Source organism: Anguilla rostrata, chromosome 9 (assembly GCF_018555375.3).
Source record: "Anguilla rostrata isolate EN2019 chromosome 9, ASM1855537v3, whole genome shotgun sequence".
In the NCBI taxonomy this organism is placed as follows: domain Eukaryota; kingdom Metazoa; phylum Chordata; class Actinopteri; order Anguilliformes; family Anguillidae; genus Anguilla; species Anguilla rostrata.
The window spans coordinates 39062796-39082872 of NC_057941.1; the positions used below are offsets into that span (position 1 = coordinate 39062796).

General features: G+C 40.1%; 1 protein-coding gene and 1 long non-coding RNA gene across 3 annotated transcripts; one reads left to right on the forward strand and one right to left on the reverse strand.

The window, feature by feature from the left end:
* Positions 1-3: 3 nt before the first annotated feature.
* Positions 4-5143, reverse strand: fbxo40.2 (F-box protein 40, tandem duplicate 2). 2 transcript variants are annotated; one of them, XM_064352097.1, is made up of 5 exons: positions 4785-5143; positions 4659-4736; positions 4403-4443; positions 2262-4139; positions 4-1348 (listed from the first exon to the last, which is right to left on the reverse strand). In XM_064352097.1, exons 3-5 carry the CDS (start codon positions 4403-4405, stop codon positions 1145-1147), a joined length of 2085 nt encoding a protein of 694 aa, XP_064208167.1. In that variant the 5' UTR covers positions 4406-4443; positions 4659-4736; positions 4785-5143; the 3' UTR covers positions 4-1144. The 2 variants fall into 2 exon arrangements, with proteins under 2 accessions (XP_064208167.1, XP_064208168.1); XM_064352098.1 differs by having other exon boundaries at positions 2262-4134; positions 4785-5141.
* Positions 2321-16392, forward strand: LOC135263747 (uncharacterized). Its single transcript, XR_010332533.1, has 2 exons — positions 2321-2455; positions 15436-16392. It is a non-coding gene; the product is annotated as an uncharacterized LOC135263747 (long non-coding RNA).
* Positions 16393-20077: the final 3685 nt, after the last annotated feature.

The window sequence follows — 20077 nt, forward strand, 5'->3', positions numbered from 1 at the left end:
GTATTTCAGTTGAAGTAAATCATTTTATTTTATGTTTCAAATAGTTATGCAGCCAACATAACAGCTTCACAACCCATCATAATGCTTGGCAAATCTGACCTTACTATAAATTAATTACACAGCTTTTGACACCATAACAGACATTCCCTGCAATGAACAAAATAAAAATGACTACAAACATAATGCATTATGGAACATTATAGATGTTATACATTGGGAATGCAGACACTATACATTAGACATCAAGTTAACTAAAGATACTAAATTACTTAACTAATTCACCCATCTGTAGTCCATAATAGGTAAACAATCTTGTATGGACTTCAGAAGCTTTTTCCCAAACCTTTTTCAGAATTCCAGGCTTAATAGCTATGTAAATAGGCTCCAATCTTGAAAGTAGTAACTTGCATTCATGATGTTGAGCATGGTACTATACCTGGTTTACTTAAGTAAAACATTGTTATACTGTAAACTGTATATTAAAATGCAATTTCCGTTTGTCCCTCTTAATCAAGGTTTCTGCCAAGAAAATCTAAAAATAAATAATAAGAAAATTTCCAGAAGTTACAGATCAGCAAATTGCAACTGCTACAAGTCCAAGTTTAACAGCTGAAGGACAGCACGTGTCACCAGGTCCTCATATTAGGTTTCATCACAGAGGGTTCGGACAGAAACATGTCCGAACTAACCCTTAGCCTCACAGCTACATTTTACACTGTGAGAGGCTTTCTCACAGCCTCAAAGTGTCCAACCTCAAATGGTTTTACTCTAGACCCCTCCAAAAAACATACAGTGGCCACTATCTGCCCATTGGTGGTTAGCCATTGGAACAATCATTAGCCTGCCAGCATTTTGAAAATTGCCGCTACTGAGGTATGCCAGTGGACAGTGGACCTGAGACAGTTGAGATGAGGATCTGCTGTTAAACAAGTGAAGCTGCCACTCGTGGAACTATGCAATGCCAATTTGTAAAATGTAGGCAGACTGAAAGCTGACATTCATTTTCTGATAGGTGCTTGCTTGCTAAGGAGATACCTTGTTAAAAATATCCACACTATACTTCTGCTGTCCAACTTGATGAAAATCATGAAATGATCTGATTTAAATGTTTATTATTATCTCTTTCTCCTTCTTTCTCTCCATGTCACTTGTTTCCTTGGAGCAAGGTGACCAGGCTTTGGCGTTCCTCAGATTCCGCTTTGGTGTTACACATACTGGCCAACGCCACTGGTTCCTTCTTCTCCTCAGTTTGGTAGAATGGACAAAGCTTCAAATGATCAGACATCGTGGGAACATCTCCAAAGTGCCATCTTTTCACTGTTGAGAAGAGATTGCTGAAATGCCACACCTAAGGGACAGGAACATGCGACAGTCAACAAGCTATCATCTTTCAAGCTATCAGAATATGAGCTTTATGTTATAAGAGCTATTTTGTTATTTGTTATTGTAAGGTAGCGAATATTGGTAGCTATTAAGTTAGTGAAACTGTGAATTCCTGTTAATTGTGAACTTAAACATTGATAAAGCCAAATGTTTTAAGTAGTTAATTTCAGGAATGGCTGATTTAACACATTTAAATATGTCATGTTAAAAACCTTGGAGAGTACAGCAGCATTCTCTGTTTTGTGGATATTGCCAACATTGGAGGCTCATTTATTTTTATCAATACACTGCTGCAAATTAAGTTTTAGCATTGATTTCAAACTTTAATCAGGCTATCCATGCAGGAATCTCCTGCCTCTGTATGTATTAACATGTTTCCTCTGTGCCAGTCAAATTTAACAAGAGGAGAGCTACAACTACTGATGACAAATTGTGTAGATGATCTTTGAAATGTATTTGCTCTGTTTTGACTTTCATATTGAAAGCCTGCAAACACTGCAGCATTTGAGATTTAGCCATGAATAGCCTTGCTGTTTTATAGCGTTGGGCGAGTGAGGTTTCATAAGCCTGATAATGGGTGGAGCAACACTGAGCTGTCAATCACTGATGTGTCTGAAAAGTTTTGTGCTCACCACAGCTTAAGTTAGTCACTGATATATATATCAGCCCCATCCATTTTTAGTTCCATGAAGCCTCACCCTCCCATCACAAGTCTTTTCTTTTTATTATAGTCTTGTGAACTACTGTATTTTCCTGAAAACTGTTTGACTACTTTTTCTTCCCACTATCTTGCAGGATTTTGGGGGGTTTGGGCCTGGTCTTTCATCATTTTTAAATTAAAATTAAATTAATTAAATTGAACTACTTGTCAGGTTTACCTTTTTGGATTTCCAGCAGGACCTTCTGTGACTATATGTTTTTTTCTCCCACTTTAGGGAAACCATTCCCCTCTCCTGCAGGAGAGTCTCACAGACATCTCTCATTCGCCTGGAGACCAGGGCCAGCTGGGATAGAGTGAAGCTGTCCAAGAAGCCAGCAATGTGCACTAGGACCTCGAAAGGCAGTCTGCTGAGTGAGTCCAAATTTCGTGTGCACTTTCTTTCTGTGGTGATGGTTTTTACTCCCTGATAGAGTGAGGGAGAGACCTCAGGTCTGAGGGTGAAGGTGCTAAGCTCCTGGTTGTAGGTAACTGTGGCTCTGTGGGTGGAAGGTTGGAATCTCTTCTGACTGTAAGTGCACCCAAGGTATGCCAGCGGGCAGCGCTGCTCGAACCAGCCATTCAGGCCAGACTGGATGTCTGAGTGAACATTCTTGAAGTGTGCGGGGAACTCATCTCGCCGATAGAAATGTCCACACAGGAATGTGAACACAGAGCTGGATTTGTTGTGCCTGCTTGTGGCGGACTCTGTGCTGATCTGTACATGCAACTTCAAGGGTCTGTCCGCTGTAACTTTGGCAAGGGAGGTATCACTCTCAAATGGCGCAGAGGGGAAGTCATAGGTCTGCGTCCCACGGTCCATCCACAGCCCATCAGTGCCTACGGTTTCACAGATTTTGTGTCCCCGTAGCTCCCTCTCTGCGTAGCACATCAAAGTGGCAGTGATTTCATCCATCTTGGGGATGTCCTCCAGTGCGAGGCCCAAGTCCGTGGTGTCCAGGCTTTTGTTTTCGCTGGCCACCATCTTGGATGGGTCTTTGCGATGGATGCGCTTCTCCCTGTAGCTTGTTGGGACATTGAAAGAGCGGAGAGTCTGGACGGCTATGGGCTCCAGACTGCCGTAGACAAAGTCCTTCTCCCTGGGTGTGCAGGCAGGCATCTGCCCAAAGCTAATCAGCATGCGGCCATGGTGCACCACATACATGTTGAACTCCCTGGGGTTGACATCTCTCCCCAGCCTCTCCAGGACCCCATCCTGCCAGGGAGCAAATCCCATCTTAGTGAAGTCGCAAGGGGGCGTGGTTGTTTCAGCTTTGTGCCCCTCCTGAGATGTTTCTTCTTGGACATGAGGACCAGTTTCAGAGGGTTCCATTTTCTCTTTCTTGTCTTTGATTTTTTTATCAGCGGCAGCTTTGGCGGCTTGCTTGCAGCCTCCCTTCTCCATGCTGAACATCTTCTCCCAACGATTGTAGTTTTGTGTGTCCACCCCGTTCTCTGCGGTCTTCTGATTAAACTTGTGTCGCTCTGCTCCAGCCACCACGAGGTTGCAGCCAGGGGCCTCACCTCGTGGTGCAGAAGCCCCTGCCGCTTCATCTTCAAGATCTGACTCTCCGTCGACCTCCTCCAGCTCAGGGTCTTCCACTTTCTCCATTAGTTCAGGGAAGAATGTCTTCATCTTCAGCCTCTCACACAGGTGTTTCTGGTCCCTGAGTGCCATGGAGAGGTCCAGCTGCTCTCCAGAATGTTGTTCCTTCAGGACATTGTCATAGAAGACAGTATTTGCCTCCTCTACAGGCCAGCGGTTCCATTCTAGGGAGCAGCAGACCACACTGGCTGGGCACACCTCCAGGTGCTGGGCCTGTTTGGAGCGGGCCATGGTGAAGGGACAGCCATAGTGGGCGTTGAGGCAGGGCACCTTCTCATTGGGGCAGAGGAGCTGGTGCTCTTCCTCCTTGCACAAGTGAAAGACGGCCCCACAGAAAAGACGGCAGCTGATGGTCATGCAGCAGACAGAGATATCCACGGGGGCCCTGCAGCGCCGGCTGAAGCATGTCTCACAGTGCCTGTGCAGCCTCACCACAGGCTTGTTGTATCTTCTCTTGGAGGATAGAGCCAATGATAAGTGTGTCAAAAAGAATTAAAAACCTATTTATCTTACGGCAAACTATTTTCTCTGAATTTCTTCAAGAAGAGCGCTGTTTATTTAAACATCCATCCATGCATTAGCCTGTCCTGCCCTTATTGGCTGATAATTGCCGTGTTTTTTTAATGCTGGCATTTACATCTTTTGGGCATTCTTTGATGTGAACCAGTTCATATTTAATGTAGAGAATCCATGTATTATATTTTATAATTACTTACCATATTTATTTTTGTAAGCACTATGGACTTCTGTTTGTGTTCTGAAAAGAAAAACAGCAATTTCAGTTTGGCGAGCCAAAAAAGCATCTACTGCTTTGATCATGCTCAACATCTTTTTAACGATACAGCCTTTTTCAACATCAAAGAAAGCAAGCATACACTGTGAAATCAGTATCCTATGCACAATGTAAATGCAACAATTTAAAAAACTTTCAGACTATTTGCGCTTTGAATTAATAATCATTGATGTACATACCTTAATTATTCTCACTGTACCTAATCCTGGTGCTGCATTACCCTGTTTTCTTCAGATTGGTCATCATAAGCCTACAATCTGTTAATTTCAATGCTGCTTAAACATTGATTTTTATATTTTATTAACTTTTGTTATTATTTGTTCATAATAAAGATTAAAAGCACAAAACGCTACCCTTTAAGAAGTTTTTAGGTATCTATTCATTTAGCTTGCAGTGCAGTTACAGCCAAAACCGTATCTTCTCTGGTGCCACAACACTGCTACTTCTAGTTTGTCTCTTATAGGTTCAGCATGGAAACCTGTTAAAAATAGACATCTTGCATGCAGAAAGGATAGTGTGACACTGAGTAAAAGGAGACATGGACAAGCTCTATGTCCCATAGTGCCCTCAAGTGTACTTTCTCCAGATTGTTTCTGAATTTGATAAAAATGTAAATCAACAATAAAAGCAAATATATCCGTTGCGGGGGCTAGGATGTACCAGCTATCTAATCATGTATTCCAATAATAGAGGAGAAAATGGTTAAATCTCTGCTAGCCTTCAAAATCAATGATACTAGATACAGTTTTGGCAGTTTTTGCAATTTTATTAAGGTATTAAGATTGTATCTTAATGTTTTCTTAATTGTATCTTAGAATGTTAGACTGTAGGGCTGCCCAACCCTGTTCCTGGCGATCTAACATCCTGCAGATGTTTACACCAACCTTCACAAAGCACACCTCATTCAACAGCTAGGTATCTTGTTAAGCTGCTAAATAGTAGAATCAGGTGTGCCAAATTAGGGTTGAAATGAAAACCTACAGGACAGTAGATCTCTAGGAACAGGGTTTGGGAGCCCTGTTGTACTGCATCGAATATGTTCCTTTGCATCTCCCTCCACTGGGTGTCAGTGTGACCCTTCTGAGTATTGTTAAAGTTAATTCTGTCATGGAATGTCAAATGTGTATTCAATTAATAGACACATAAAATGAGTAGGAAGGGTTTTGCAAAGCAGAACTGTTATGACCCGGCTGCCTAGAGGTGTTGTAAATGGGGGGAAAAAATGAACGTCTGGGGAAGGGAAAGTGTGGTGAGTTCTGAGAACGATATGACAAGAATAGACCAGTAAAGTGGCTCATAATTTTAAATTAAATTAAAAACAGAAAAGGAAAAATGAGAAAAGGTAAAAGCACAACAGCAGAGGAATGATGTGGCAGTTCATACAAAAATAAACAGGAAATAGAGAAGAAATCAAATTATTAAGTGTTTTTGACAAATTTGACAAAGTATGTTAACATGTTTTTTTTTTTTTTAATAATGAAAAAAGATGTACATGACAAAATGGGACATATTTCCCTGTTCAAAAAACAGATATAGATGCATTGAATTGGAAGATTTGGAACAATTAAGTGTCTCATTTAACATTTTATTCATTATATGTACAGTGATCTCCATAATGTTTAGAACAGAATGTTTTTTTTATTTTTTGGTTTGGCTCTGTGCTCCACAATTTTAAATTTGTAATCAAACAGTTCACTTGTGAGCAAAGTGCACAATTGGTGCAAATGTATTTTTTCACATTTTGGTTTCACCATGTAGAAATTACAGCACTTTTCATAAATAGTCCCCCAGTTTCAGGGCATCATAATGTTTGGGACAAATGATGTCATAGGTGTTTCTGATTAGTCAGGTGTGTTCAGTAGCTTACGTTTTTCAGGTATAAGAGGTCCTTCAATATCTAGTTTTGATTCTAGCCTTTTGATTGCCTTTAGAGTCTGTTATTGGCATTTGTCAGCATGAGGACCAGAGTTGTGTTAATAAGTCAAGGAAGCCATTATGAGGCTTAGAAATAAGAAAAAAGACAGTCGCAGACATAGGCCAAACCTCAGGCTAACCTAAATCAACTGTTTGGAACATCATTAAGAAGAAAGAGCACTGGTGTGCTCAGAAATCACAAACAGCTTTGTTTGATTACAAATCTAAAAATCTATAAAAAAATATGTTACTGTCCCAACCGTCATGGTGCTCACAATATATATACTGTTCAGCTTTTCCATTGCCAGCTGTGTGTCTATGTTATTAGCTAATGCACAATAAATCTAATACAAGGTGTAGAGTTGATCCTAGGTCTGGCATTTGCATTTGGAGTCTGCTGTTACCTCTCAACATGAGGAGCAAAGAAGTGCCATTGTAAGTAAAACTGGCTCATAAGGCTGATATTGCACGGTCTAATTTTTGCGTTTGCAAGCAGGATGATAGCTGCTTGGATCACTCTTACTGAACTGAGCTTTTCTCAACAAGAGAGGACTTTGTCACTGGCAAACAAAGTGGACCGTCCATCTCACAGTAACTAAATCCACGTTTGTGTTGCCAGGAGAATATCAATGGAGTCATTTACACTCACAAGAAGCTAATGATAGTATAACATAAAAAATAATATGCAGATATACATTTTTTATTAAGGAGGGTTGCCTCAAGCTCACATTGGTGTGAAAACTATCTTTTAATCAAAAAACATGTTAATGTTAAATGTTTATGTTAAATGTATCTGTTTGTTTGACCTAGCTTATTTGTAGATTATTTTACCAATAATGTTTTCGGATACATGGGGTCTCCTCCAGGGATTTGTCTGAATATCACAATGATGATAACATAAAATCAAAACATAGCAAAAATAGATATGTATCGTATAACATTTAAAGAAATACTATCAAGGCCGCTAGGTTGCTCATCCTGATAAGGCACGGTACAATTGTATGAATGGGCCCATGGTCCGGTATTGTGTCTGGACAGGGCCAGTGATGATTTTGGCTGGCATTCCCACAGAGTGGTGCACCATTGCCTCTAGCATCAGTCAGGCATAGGAGGGTTTCCATCAGCCAGGGTGACAATTTCTCATCGTGCATTAGTGAGCCCTGTTGATTGATTGGGTGTCTGCAAATCCCCCTGTTAAGCTGCACATGAAGTGTTTTTTCTGAGTCATTTCTGTGTGAGCTAGACTTGTACACTGTGGTGTGATAGGAAGAGGCGTCAGACCTGAGAATGCATGCTTATCTGCATTCTCCAACATTTCTCACAGAGAATGCTGCAATTGGGGAGAAAAAAGAAAGAAACATTAAAAATGTGATACTATCACAATACAATGAAATAATATGCTCACAACATGACTGGATACCAAATTTATTGAACTACCTTGCATATCCTGTATACTTGTCTGGATCACCACCTGTACACAGCTAAATCTGGTGACACTCTCCATTTTTAAAGATTACAGTGAAACATGATAGCTGATAGCTGATAGAATGATAGTTACTTCACACCATAAATGGCATTTCAATATTAATTGTTGAATAGTCTTGATTATTTATATCATTGTTTGTGATGGAAAAGGAGGATGAATTAGCTAGCTAACACTTACAATTGTGAGTGTTTAAAAAACAGAGGTGGAAATTCCAATGGTCAGAAAGTAAGTCACGCCATGTGTTTCTTCCACCCATAAGCTCAGCCAGTTGATTTACTAATTAGTTCTACCTCTTGGGTGTACAACTGTGGTAATTAGAAAATCCAGTTGATTGGAACAAATAAAAAAAATAAAAAATAATATTAAATACAGGAGAAGACTTCTACTTTCTGAACCTAGATTTTCCACCTCTGGTAGAAAACGACACTTGAAATCGACACAATAGTTTATGTTTTTATTTTTGTATACACTGTGTTTTTTGTTTTTAAAAGGCACAGCGCACTTTCATTTTTAATTGTTGTTCATAGACCTGTAATAAGACAGGAACCTGCTAAATAGAAACACATCTCACACTAAGTGTGACTGGAGAGTAACTGATCTTGTAACCTCCATGTAATATATCAACAAAACTAGTTTCCATATTATTTATAGTGAATAAAACGCAACCATGTGTTCTGCAGACACAATTGACTTTGACACCAAGTAAAGGTGTCCTACAGGAAGCCTAACAGATGTTTACGGTCGTAAAAATAGTTCAGAGATAACCTTTCTGCACCCAATCGCTGCCTTTTGATTTTACAAAGTAATTAAAACCACCCTATGATGATGTCTCCACTGCCATAACAACTTAATTAGAACTGGGATTTTATTGGTTCCCTTTAGGGCAAGGAACTGTCTCTAATTTTGCTGTGTTAATGGAGAAAATCAGTGGACCAAGACCGATCCTAGAAAATTCTAAATGAGGCATTAAAGCAGACTTGTTTAGTTTTTTAAGTAAAGCTACTGTAAGGCAGGGTAATATCCGTTGAAAGATGGATATTTACCAGCAGGGGTATCAGAGGAGAGATGTGGTGTCAGACTGAACTAAATCAGGTTTAACCCACGAGCTCTGACTACATGGCTCAAGCTGGTTTCTGTAAAATACAGATGATGCATATGTCCTGCTGCCTGGAATATGAGAATATGAGAGCTAAAGAGAGAACAATGGGGGAATGAATGATTTCGTCCGTGGCTGAGATGAAATCTAAAATTTTCTTTAGATCCATTTCTAAAAAAGAAACACTTTAGCAAGAAAATAACATTCTTTATTTAACCAAAGGAAGAAATTGTCTTTTTTTAAAAGGTCAAACCTTTGATTTGTTATAAACAATTACCTAGGAAACCTAGGAAAGGAGGTTTTTTGCAGCATTGCTCTTGGTGAATATATCAGTATACCCTATATTTAATTTGTCAATTTCTGTCTTCTATTGTCACAGCTCACAAATATTATTAGATGATATCAGTTATCTGGAATGGACAAAAAGGCAATAAAATTTCACACACAAAAAATAAATACAGATCACTTTTACTCTGTGAGATCAGTTTTGATCTGATGTGTGTGAAACTCTGGGGGTGACCGATAAGATTGAGGCTTAGAAAAGGGCACGAATCAGACCCTTGTTCGGGCTTGTGTGGCTTGCTTTAGGATTTTATTGCCACTTATTTTTTAAAGACTGCGGAAGAAGAAAGGAATTGGATTCAGTGCCATGAGATGCAGTACTGTTTTTGGTTTCAGAATTCAGGAATTGTTCTACAGTCCCACTTTTATTGGTAGCCAACAGTAGCTCCTACAGTTCACTCCTGAAAACTGCAAAATATACGTGTGCTTTTAATCAGAATATGCACTTCACTGTAAGCCAATTGGTTTAAAATGGGACCAGCTGTGAAATATGAAAAAGATTTAATGCAATTATGAGTAGTTCACTTGCATATAATACAATGGTGGATAGAGGTGTTAGACTTTAGTTTACAAGGGACGTTGAAGCCACAATGAAGTACTACATAATAACTTAGTGGGCTTGCTTCCGGCAGGCCCACTCTTGCTGTCTTTCATATTTTTTATTATTATCTGCACTTTCCACCCAATTTTTCTAGCTTTAACTACTACAGTTTTTGCATTACATTCAAACTTTTCACAACAAAATGACTGGCTAGTTCCAGACATTGTTGCTTGTATTCCGATTATTGAAATTTTCAAAACTTTTTGAAATATTCAACTTTTTGTGAGCAATTTTTGTGGTCACTCAGTGACGTTTAGTGGAACGCTTTAGTAGGACGCATGCGCAGGTGATCACTCACTCACGGACGTTTAGTAGGACGCATATGCAGGTGGTCACTCACTCACTCATGGACGTTTAGTAGGACACACTACGAATGGCACAAGATTTTTAAGCACAGCTTTATCGCCTAACGTTACTTTAGCTAACCCTAACATGTTGGGGGCGATATAGCTCAGTCGGTAAGACCGGTTGTCTGGCAGTCGGAGGATTGCCGGTTCAAACCCCGCCCTGGGCATGTCGAAGTGTCCTTGAGCAAGACACCTAACCCCTAACCTCTAACTGCTCTGGCGAATGAGAGGCATCAATTGTAAAGCGCTTTGGATAAAAGCGCTATATAAATGCAGTCCATTTACCATGTTAGCGTTTTGTCTACTTTAGTTAACCTAGTTAGCGCGTACAGAAGCTATCCTGCATGCACAAGTAGGAGCTACGGACACACAGCTACAACCCACGTATGGATGCTATCCTGCACACATGAGTAGGAGCTAATGACACATAGCTACAACCGATACAGATGTATGGACACACCGACGCTACAACCACTGATACAGATGTATGGACACACGGAGGACAACAAATAACGTTACAGAGGTGAGGACATGCCATAGCTAGCTAGCTATATAGTTAGCTAAGTTTTACTCATGACACTTTTAGAATATGACTCATCCCTGGACCATAATGGCTAATGGCTGATCCCCGGCTGTATATGTAACGCTACGGTGCACCGTGGGTCTGGACAGTTTTGTGCTTGTTCTGAGCTACCCACCCTCATTGAAATGCATTGAGGCTTGAGGACAGTGCCAGGTGGAATTTGAAGCAAGCCCACATAATTCCTTCAGGAATTGTAACCTTTCTAGTTATAATTTGTTATACACCATTTGCTGTAATTATTGCATCCAACTTGAATGGAATCCGACTTCATCCACCTTGAACTGAATCCAGTCTGTAATAATGACAATGATGTTATCTATCAGAACTAATGGTGCTGAAATGTTGTAGTACTGCTAGTTTTCCTTCTGCCTCTCCAAAGTTCCTCTGGGACTGGTTTAGACCTGGGACACCAGAAGAGTAGAATCTCTAGTCAGTCAGTACTACTGGCTTTGAGGGCCAGATTTGAGTATCCTTTAACTACGAGGTCACCATAAAACCCCAGCCCTCTATTATGGATGTAAATTTATGCAAGTATGTAATGTTTCATGAACTCCATGGTGAGTGGATCTTCAATGAGCTGTCAATCACAGATCACTGTCAATCACTGCTTCAACTAATCAAATGGTTTTGCTCTTCACAGCAAAATAAACTAAATGGCTCAAATAAGTAAGTCACTGAAATCATATAGTAGCTCTTCCCATCTTTTATTGCCTGAAACCTGAAATCTCCCATCACTTGTATACACTGTATAATGCACAGCTTTCCACAACCAATAATCTTTAATTGCTCAAGCAAGCAACTTTTCTGGCCTCTAGTATGTAGTGGAAAGATGGCATGTATTTTCCATAACAAAGACAATTTCTGTAAGCTATTTTCACATATTTTCCCTATTATTATCCTCATTTGAATGATTTGTACTCCATACAAAATTTGCACCCGTTTCTACAATAATAGCAGTACTTGTAGTTATTTAAGTTCACAAATAGTGCATACAGATTAAGCATTGCTGTCCAGGAAAAGGCCTTAATCTTGAACTCAGAGTAAGCAATTTGTTTTTGTACACTGTACGTAACATGGTTCTTATAGCTCTCTGCTTCATTACTCTTAAATGTCACAAGTTGTTAGTGAGAGCACAGCCGAAGGAGAAATTTAAACAGACATAAATCATTGCTAAATGAGCAACCGATAATGTGATATTGATTCCTTCTAATTACAAACAGTGGATTTACTGTCTTTGTTTGCATAAGTGCTACCCAGGGCTCTGGGCTGTGGTATTTCAAGCTTTCAATCCACAATGGACTAATCCTGATATTGGATCTGAAATTTAAATGGGCGTGGAGATGTTTGGAGTGTAAAATAGACTATAATTCCAAAACAAAAATCAGGCTTGAGCATTATAACAAACAAAAGAGGCGAGATAGGAATATTGTTTCAGACTTGAGCAGGTACAGTATAATTGGAAATTAGGATTTTAGGGATATCCCCCAAAATTGAGGGATACTCATACAGAAGTTGTATTCTATTTTAATTGATTGAATAAAACACATATAACATGGATTAATCTAATGTCTGTCTTACAGATAATACAGAGTTATGCAAACTGTGTCCCATTTTTGGCTCATTACCATTTGCTTAGTCTTTGGACTGTTTGTGTTCAACAAATGGTTACAGTTGAGGCCAAAAGTTTACATACACATAGGCTAAAGACATTCAAACTCAATTTTTCACTCAACTCCACAAATTTCATGTTACCATACATTTCCCATGTTAAGTCAATGGGCTATATTTCAACGATCTAAGCGCACGGTCTAAAGTGCATGTGCATTTAGGGTTTACAAATCCACTTTTGCTAGTTTAACGGCGGATATCTGAGCGCAAAGTAAGGTGCATGGTTCAAAGGGGTTGTACTTAGTCTCTTAATTAATCATAGGTATGTTTTGGGCGTAACATGAAATAAACCAATCAGCGTCATCTCCCATTCCCTTTAAAAGCCAGGTGCACCTGAACCTTGGCGGATTGCTATTATAATGGCGGATTTTCTGTACACTCTCAGAAATAAAGGTATACAAGGGTACAAATTCTGGACAAGTACAAAACTGTACCTCTAAAGGAACTAGTGACAAGTGATCGTACCTTTCTAGGTACTGAATGGTACCTTTTTTTCTGGTAAAGGTACAGTTCTGTACCTTCAACGGCTACTGCCACAGTGACAAGCGATTGTACCTTTCTAGATACTAAATGGTACCTTTTTTCTGAGAGTGTAGTAGGAAAGAACATTTCTCTGCAGAGGAAACTGATATAAATATTATGACTAACCATTATGACATGTATTTTTTTAAATATTGCACATTGTGCACCCACCTATGTAGGCCCATATTACTATCTTAATAATGTGCCCTTAAAATAACAGTAAAATACTGCGCCATTGACTTAAGACCAGGTTTTTGTTGGTCAATCGCGCAATCGCTTTCTGCTGCCTCAAGATAGGAATGCGCCAACAATGCACCTGTCCACACCTCATTTTAAGACCATGCCATGGGCACAAGGACATTTGCTATTTAAACAACGTGGGTGCTCGGCGGGAAAATGACAACTGTGACAGTCTGAAACTAGCAAAGACACTTGCGTTGTGCTTGGCGCCGCTTTGCGCCAGGTGTAAGATTAGTATATCTACTTTATTTCCATAAGAGGTCATTTCAAAATAATAGCTAAGAGACAGATTTATTTTAGCTTTTATGTGCTATATCAGATTTTCAGTGGGTCAAAGTTTTGCATACACTTTGTTAGTATTTGGTGGCATTGCTTTTAATTGCTTAACTTGAATCAAACGCTTGGGGTAGCCTTCCACAAGCTTCTCATAATACTTTGCCAGAATTTTTGCCCATTCCTCCTGACAGAACTGGCGTAACTCAGTCAGGTTTGTGGGCCTCCTTGCTTGGACACACTTTTTCAGTTCAGTCCACAAATTTTCTATGGGATTCAGGTCAGGGCTTTATGATGGCCACTCCAATACTTTCACTTTGACCAAGTTTTAACTTTCTAGCTGATGTCTTGAGGTGTTGCTTCAGTATTTATAATCCTCCTTCCTTATGATGCCATCTGTTTTCTGAAGTGCACCAGTTCCTTTTCCAGCAAAACACCCCAACAACATGATGCTGCCACCCCCATGCTTCACAGTTGGGATGGTGTTCTTTGGATTAAAAGCCACACCCTTTTTCCTCCATACATAGCGCTGATCATTATGGCCAAACAGTTCAATTTTTGTTTCATCTGACCAGTGAATACTCCTCCAAAAGGCATCCTGGTGATCACCTGCAAATTTCATTCTGGCTTTTTTATTCCGGTCTTCCTTGTGCGACAGCCTTTCAGGCCATGGCGATGTAGAATTTTTTAAATGGTGGATGTAGATACTTTGGTACCTGATGCCTCCAACTCCTTCACCAGTTCCTTTGTTGTTGTCTTGGGGTTCAGTTGAACCTTTCGGACCAAAGTTTGTATAGCCCTGGGAGTTAATTTGTGCCTCCTTCCTGGACGATGCAGTGTCTGTGTGGTTCCAAGATTTTTATATTTGGAGACGCTCATGGTACCTTCAGTTGGTTGGAAATTGCTCCTAAGGAGGAACCGGAATTGTGGAGGTCAACAATTTTTTTTCCGAGGTGTTGGCAGAGTTGCTTGGATTTTTCCATGGTAACAAGGGCAAAAAGGCAGTGGTTCTAAAGGAAGGCCCTTAAATACAGCCACAGGTGCCAATTAACTCCCAATGAACTCCTAATTATGACAATTGGCCTATCAGAAGCTTCAAAAAAGTCATTACATCAATTTCTGAAATCTTCCAGACTGTTTAAAGAGACAGTCAACTTGGTGTATGTAAACCTTTGACCCACTGGAATTCTGATATAGTGACTTAAAGCTGAAATAAACCTGTCTCTAATTGATTGTTTTAAAATTACCTCTGATGTGAACAAAGTAGATGCCCTAATTGACTTGCCAAAAGAAATGTATGGTAACATGAAATGTGCAGAGTTGTGAAAAACTGAGTTTGAATATCTTTAACCTAGGTGTATGTAATCTTTTGACCTCAACTGTATTTTAAGTGACCTTGGGCCATATATACTAAGGATTTATGGGGCTTTTATAAATGATGAGTCGAATAGTGTTCCACCATATTTACTATGGTGCCACAGGGGATGTTTATGCTGGGAAAACAAGAGGAATGTGGCATCCCTAAAATTTGCATGTTTGGGTTAATGCATATGTCAGGAGGTGAGCCTGACGAGCCCCCAGCTTAGCAGTGCTGAAATCGCGGGGAATTGTTTGATTGGGATCCGTGTGTTGCATGCATTCCAGGGTAATTGATTGATTGCTGGTTGCACTAGTGGGGAAGCAGCGCAGCAGATTCTTGTTGAAATTAGTTAATGGACCAGGTTATAAAGAGGGAAAGGAAGAGGCAGAACACAGACACCTGTACTGACGAATGGGTTTCCTCGTGTGAGGATTTTAAACCCTTGGTTTTTTAAAATTATTTTTCTTTTGTTTCTTGTTTTTGAGTGAGTGTGTTTGTGTGTTGCATGGCTTACTGGAGGGCAGTCCTGGAGGAGGAGAGACGCTGCACTGGTCCTGCGAGAAAGAAAGGGGAGGCGAGGAGAGATGGCGCTGGTGGCACCAGGCAAACAGGCGGCACTGGGGGTACCCCGGACCCTGGGAATCTTGAAACCACGTTGTGGGGGTGCGAGAGTCCTGTTCTGGACGGGGTTCAGGAATTGAACCAGTGCCTGCTCCCTTCCTAACAGTGTGTGGTCACGGCGAGACTCTAGATTGGCGGCACCAGCAACTGGGTCTAGGCTAGAGTGCGGGGTGCAGCAGTGCAGTCCGGGACACAGCCCGGAAGCGGTCCAGGAATTGAACCAGTGCCTGCTCCCTCCCTAAGTGTGGGGTCGCAGCGAGACTTCAGTCTGGTGGCAACCGGGACCAGGCCTGAGTGCAGGGTGCAGCAGTGTGGTCCGGGACACGGCCCAGAAGCCTAGGAAAGAAGTGTGGACGGGCTGGAAGCAGCATGTTTTTGTTTGGGTTTGGGTTTTTTAAAATTTATTTTGGGATGTAGAAAGGCCCAGCATAGAGGCGTGGGCCAGACTACATCCCACCCTTACGCAGTGTGTGTGCGTGGGTGTGAGCAAGGGCATATAAGTGAGAACCCCTCAGCATTGGTGACGTCCCCCCCTTAGATGGCTGAGTGGGGTCTCCCCTCCCAGAGCGGGACTGAGTACAGGGGAGCAGGAGTGGGAATCACTATATGGTGACTATATGATGTGCTGAATGTGAGCACGTGTGTGGGGTAACCTGAAGTGGCTTATGTGTGTGTGCTGTGTTGAGGGGTGTGTGCTATTACCTGTGCTGGGGCTCCGTAGGAGGGAAGGGGGGCCATAGGTGGGTAGCGGTGTGTGGTAGAAGTAGGGAGGAAGTAGAAAGGGCTGGGGTTAGTGTGGGGTACTCTATTTTAATGAACTGTGTAAAACCTGTAAAAGAAATAAATACATTTTCCTTTTACTTGCCTCATCCTGGTCTCCTTGTGGTGGGTGGGTTTCTGTTAAAAAGGGAATGAAAAACCTGGTTACTGTTGGGTGGCAGGAGGTAGCGTGTGCGACTCCTGACACATGGGTATTTTGGGTGTTCTGGTGTTAGAGTACAAAAACATTGGAGGAGAGAATGGAAATGTATGCATATCACCTGCTAGAGGTGATTTATCATGGCTAGTGGTCGTTGCTGCACAGGTAATGGCGTTTATCTTTTTAATGTTTACGAAAAGTGGGTGTTAACTTTCTCTGGCAGAAGATCAGCATGGCCATTCATAAGAGCAGACTTCGTTGGCATGTTAGAGTAGGACAGAGTAGACTTAAATGTAACACAGTTTTAGGATTTTGCTCTTTTATTCAGAAAATATTTAGCCTACTTTGAAATTTTACTTCATGCTGACATGTCAGTAGCTATAGCGTTTCAATTACATTCATTACTTAATTGAGTCGTATGCAATTAAAACCAAGGTACAAGCAGGCAGATATTACATTCATATCACCTAGTCGGTATGATTGTATCAGAGTTGCGGAACAATTGTGACGGTAAATTAAAATGGCCTATAATGTGCAGATGACAGTTTTTTCCTGCACGTACTGCTAATTATTAAAGAAACTCATTTCCAATTGTAACGAGGAATCACACCCTCAGATTATGAAGCAAGGGATACTGTATTCATGAAAAATACTGTACGTGAACATTGGTGCACAAGCAACTTCGTTACTTACCATGAGAGTTGTGGTAAAGTCTAAATAGATGAGGAAAGCTGCTTTGTTTGCTTCTCAACATTACAAAGAAAATAGCCGACCATACAGACCACTCTGGTGTGTGCTTATTATAAATGCCTGTGATCAGTAGCTGTTTCTTTTCCATTAACCACTTGAAGCATGCAGAATATGAGGTTGTCAACATAGCAACCAAATTAGCAGAACACAGTTATCATTAAACATTGAACTTAAAAAGTCAAACACGTTGAGTAAAATTAATTTCTTTAATAAATACTATACTGAATTTTTGGTTCCAACCCTCTCGTTTTCTCTTTAGATAGCATGCTATAAACACACTGAAAAAAAACACATTGTTTTGTTATAGCAAGCACAGAAGCAGCATACTGTGTAACACCAGTTGAATTTATACAAACAGATGTTTTTTGGTCACCAAGCATCCAAGTTCCACTAGAATATAGGGAAGACACCCAAAATAACTAATGGTTTTCGTATTTGCCTCAATACTGAAAATATTACTAGCCGAATGATAATCATTTTTTAATACAAACAAACCACATCCTTTGGCTTTGGCTATTACTCACCTAAATTAAGTTTTTGGGACATTCCATTCTCTAGAAATCTGACCAAAAGTACAGTACAGAGAGTGAAATATTACATTTAATCTCAAGGGTGGGGTAATGCGGCCTGAAGACTCATCTCTTCAGACTATACCTAGACTAACCACCACCACGCTGTATAAATATATTTAAAAAAAAAAAAAAAAAAAAAAAAAAACAAAAACCTTTTTTCCTGTCACTTGTTACATGTTGCCCCATCCCTGCACTTCTTGGTAAATTGTATTTGTCCTAATACTGTAGCTTATTCTTCTGCCTAGTTGGCTTTGCAGATGTTAGACCAGGATAGTGTTCATTGTTCTCAGCTAGAAATAGCTGTACAAAATAAGTAATTGTACCTTACTGAACCCGTGAACCAGTGTTCAGCAGTTGTCTACGATCATGAAAATGCACTTTTGTACGTCACTTTGGATAAAAGCGTCTGCCAAATGAATGTAATGTAATGTAATGTAATGCGGCACTGGGTACACCTAACAGTCTTAATAGCTTCAAAAGTTAACACTTGGTAAGACAATTCAATACAATTCCATGTTATATGATACAAACAGTCATTAATCTAAAACAACATCATTTTTTATTACACTTATATTTATATGTTTTTTTGAGGCCTACCTATATCAGTGAAAATCACAAGACTGTACATTATTTTCCTGTTCCCATCTAATGTCTTTCCGATCCTTACAGCTGTATCAGCTGATGCCACATATTACCACATAGCCTAAAGTTAAAGTTAAGTTAAATATATTTCAGTCAGGACAACTCACGTATTAAAATATTTACATGAATATGTAAATACATTTTTTGGTTTGGTGTTGAATGGATCTGCTTCAGGTATTAGTGCACACACCAGCGTGCACTACCCTATTTCCCCTACTAAACAAGAGGAATACAAGAAAACCCTCCAGTATCCAAGATCCAAACAACAGGTGGCGCTGGGCTGGTGGAGGCTGAGCGCAATTCTGAGCAGTAGCAGTGAAACATGCAAAAGCAGGGCAGGCAAGCAGCAGCACTGAGAGGTCTGATTGTTGGTGTAAAAAGGTGCTACATTGGTGATGTGTACATGTGATTGGATGAATAAGAAGGAAGAGAAAAGTGTTGTGTGTATGCAATTGGTTGAATATGGAAATGCGTGAGTATGCGGTTATTGGGGCCAACCAATTGGTCAGCTGCGATTTTGAGTTTCCTGACAGAACTTGCTTTCTTGCTTTACGAAGATAAGATGTATGAGAACTTTTGCCTGGCTAGCAATCCCAGAAAACTAGCATGCTTATCAAAACTATGCAATCTGTTAGTCACTAATAGACTGATTACATACATTTGGATTTCTTGACAAACATACACAATACAGTTGCCGAAAAACACTTCCAGCAAAATAATTCACTTGCATATAGCCAAAACAGTCATTTGGCAATATCTCCCAAAATATTAATTGAATTCTCCTGCTGTTCATTGGAGACAAAGAGATGGTAATTCTGTGTGTTTAACCTGAAATATGTCATTCAAGCCTGATGCATCTACCTAAAAAGTCTGTGTTACATTTTACCCCATGTTAGATTTGGCCCCACTCTCCCCACAACAAGGTATACTTTTAAATAAAGAAATGATTTATTAAGTAGAAGACAATGATGTGTGTATGAGTGAAATGTAGGGTATTTATATAAAATTTGTATGTGTCATGGTTCTGTGTTTGTCTGCGTTTCCTTTTCTGGGCCGCCAGATGGTGGCACTTCAGTTTGTAGATCTGGGCTGCGTTTCCGAGTTTAGATGTACCTTAAAGTTTTACGAAGGTTTCTAACGTATACCTTTAAAAGGGAAACCGCTTTTTTACGAGTGTTTCCCAGACTGTACCTTAACAATTCCCTTAAGGGACACTTCCAAAGGTACGTCGTAAGTTGGAGCTGGCCTTCACTGTGGTGCTGAAAAGTTTATCAATCGATGCCAAGCGAATCGATTGTCTCACTTGTAAAGGCTTATGAATGACGTTTTAATATAACAAGTGTTGTAATAATCATTTTACATCAATATAATATTGCAGAAGAGGAAGCTATCTACTAAAGATCATCTGCTAATCTCTTTAAGAGTCAAGACGAGACCTTGTGACAGTTTCAATAAATACGTACATATAGGCTACAAAAGATAAAATAAAGAGCATCAATCGGGACATATAAGCCATAGTCTGGGACTTCTTGTAAGCCCAGTAAAAAGGATATAGGATACATATGGGTGAATTATTTTGTTCTTATTGAAACAAAGGTCTAATGTTAATTTGTTTTTGTCACACAATACATAGGCAACTGTAGCAGCATATCCACTGATTCC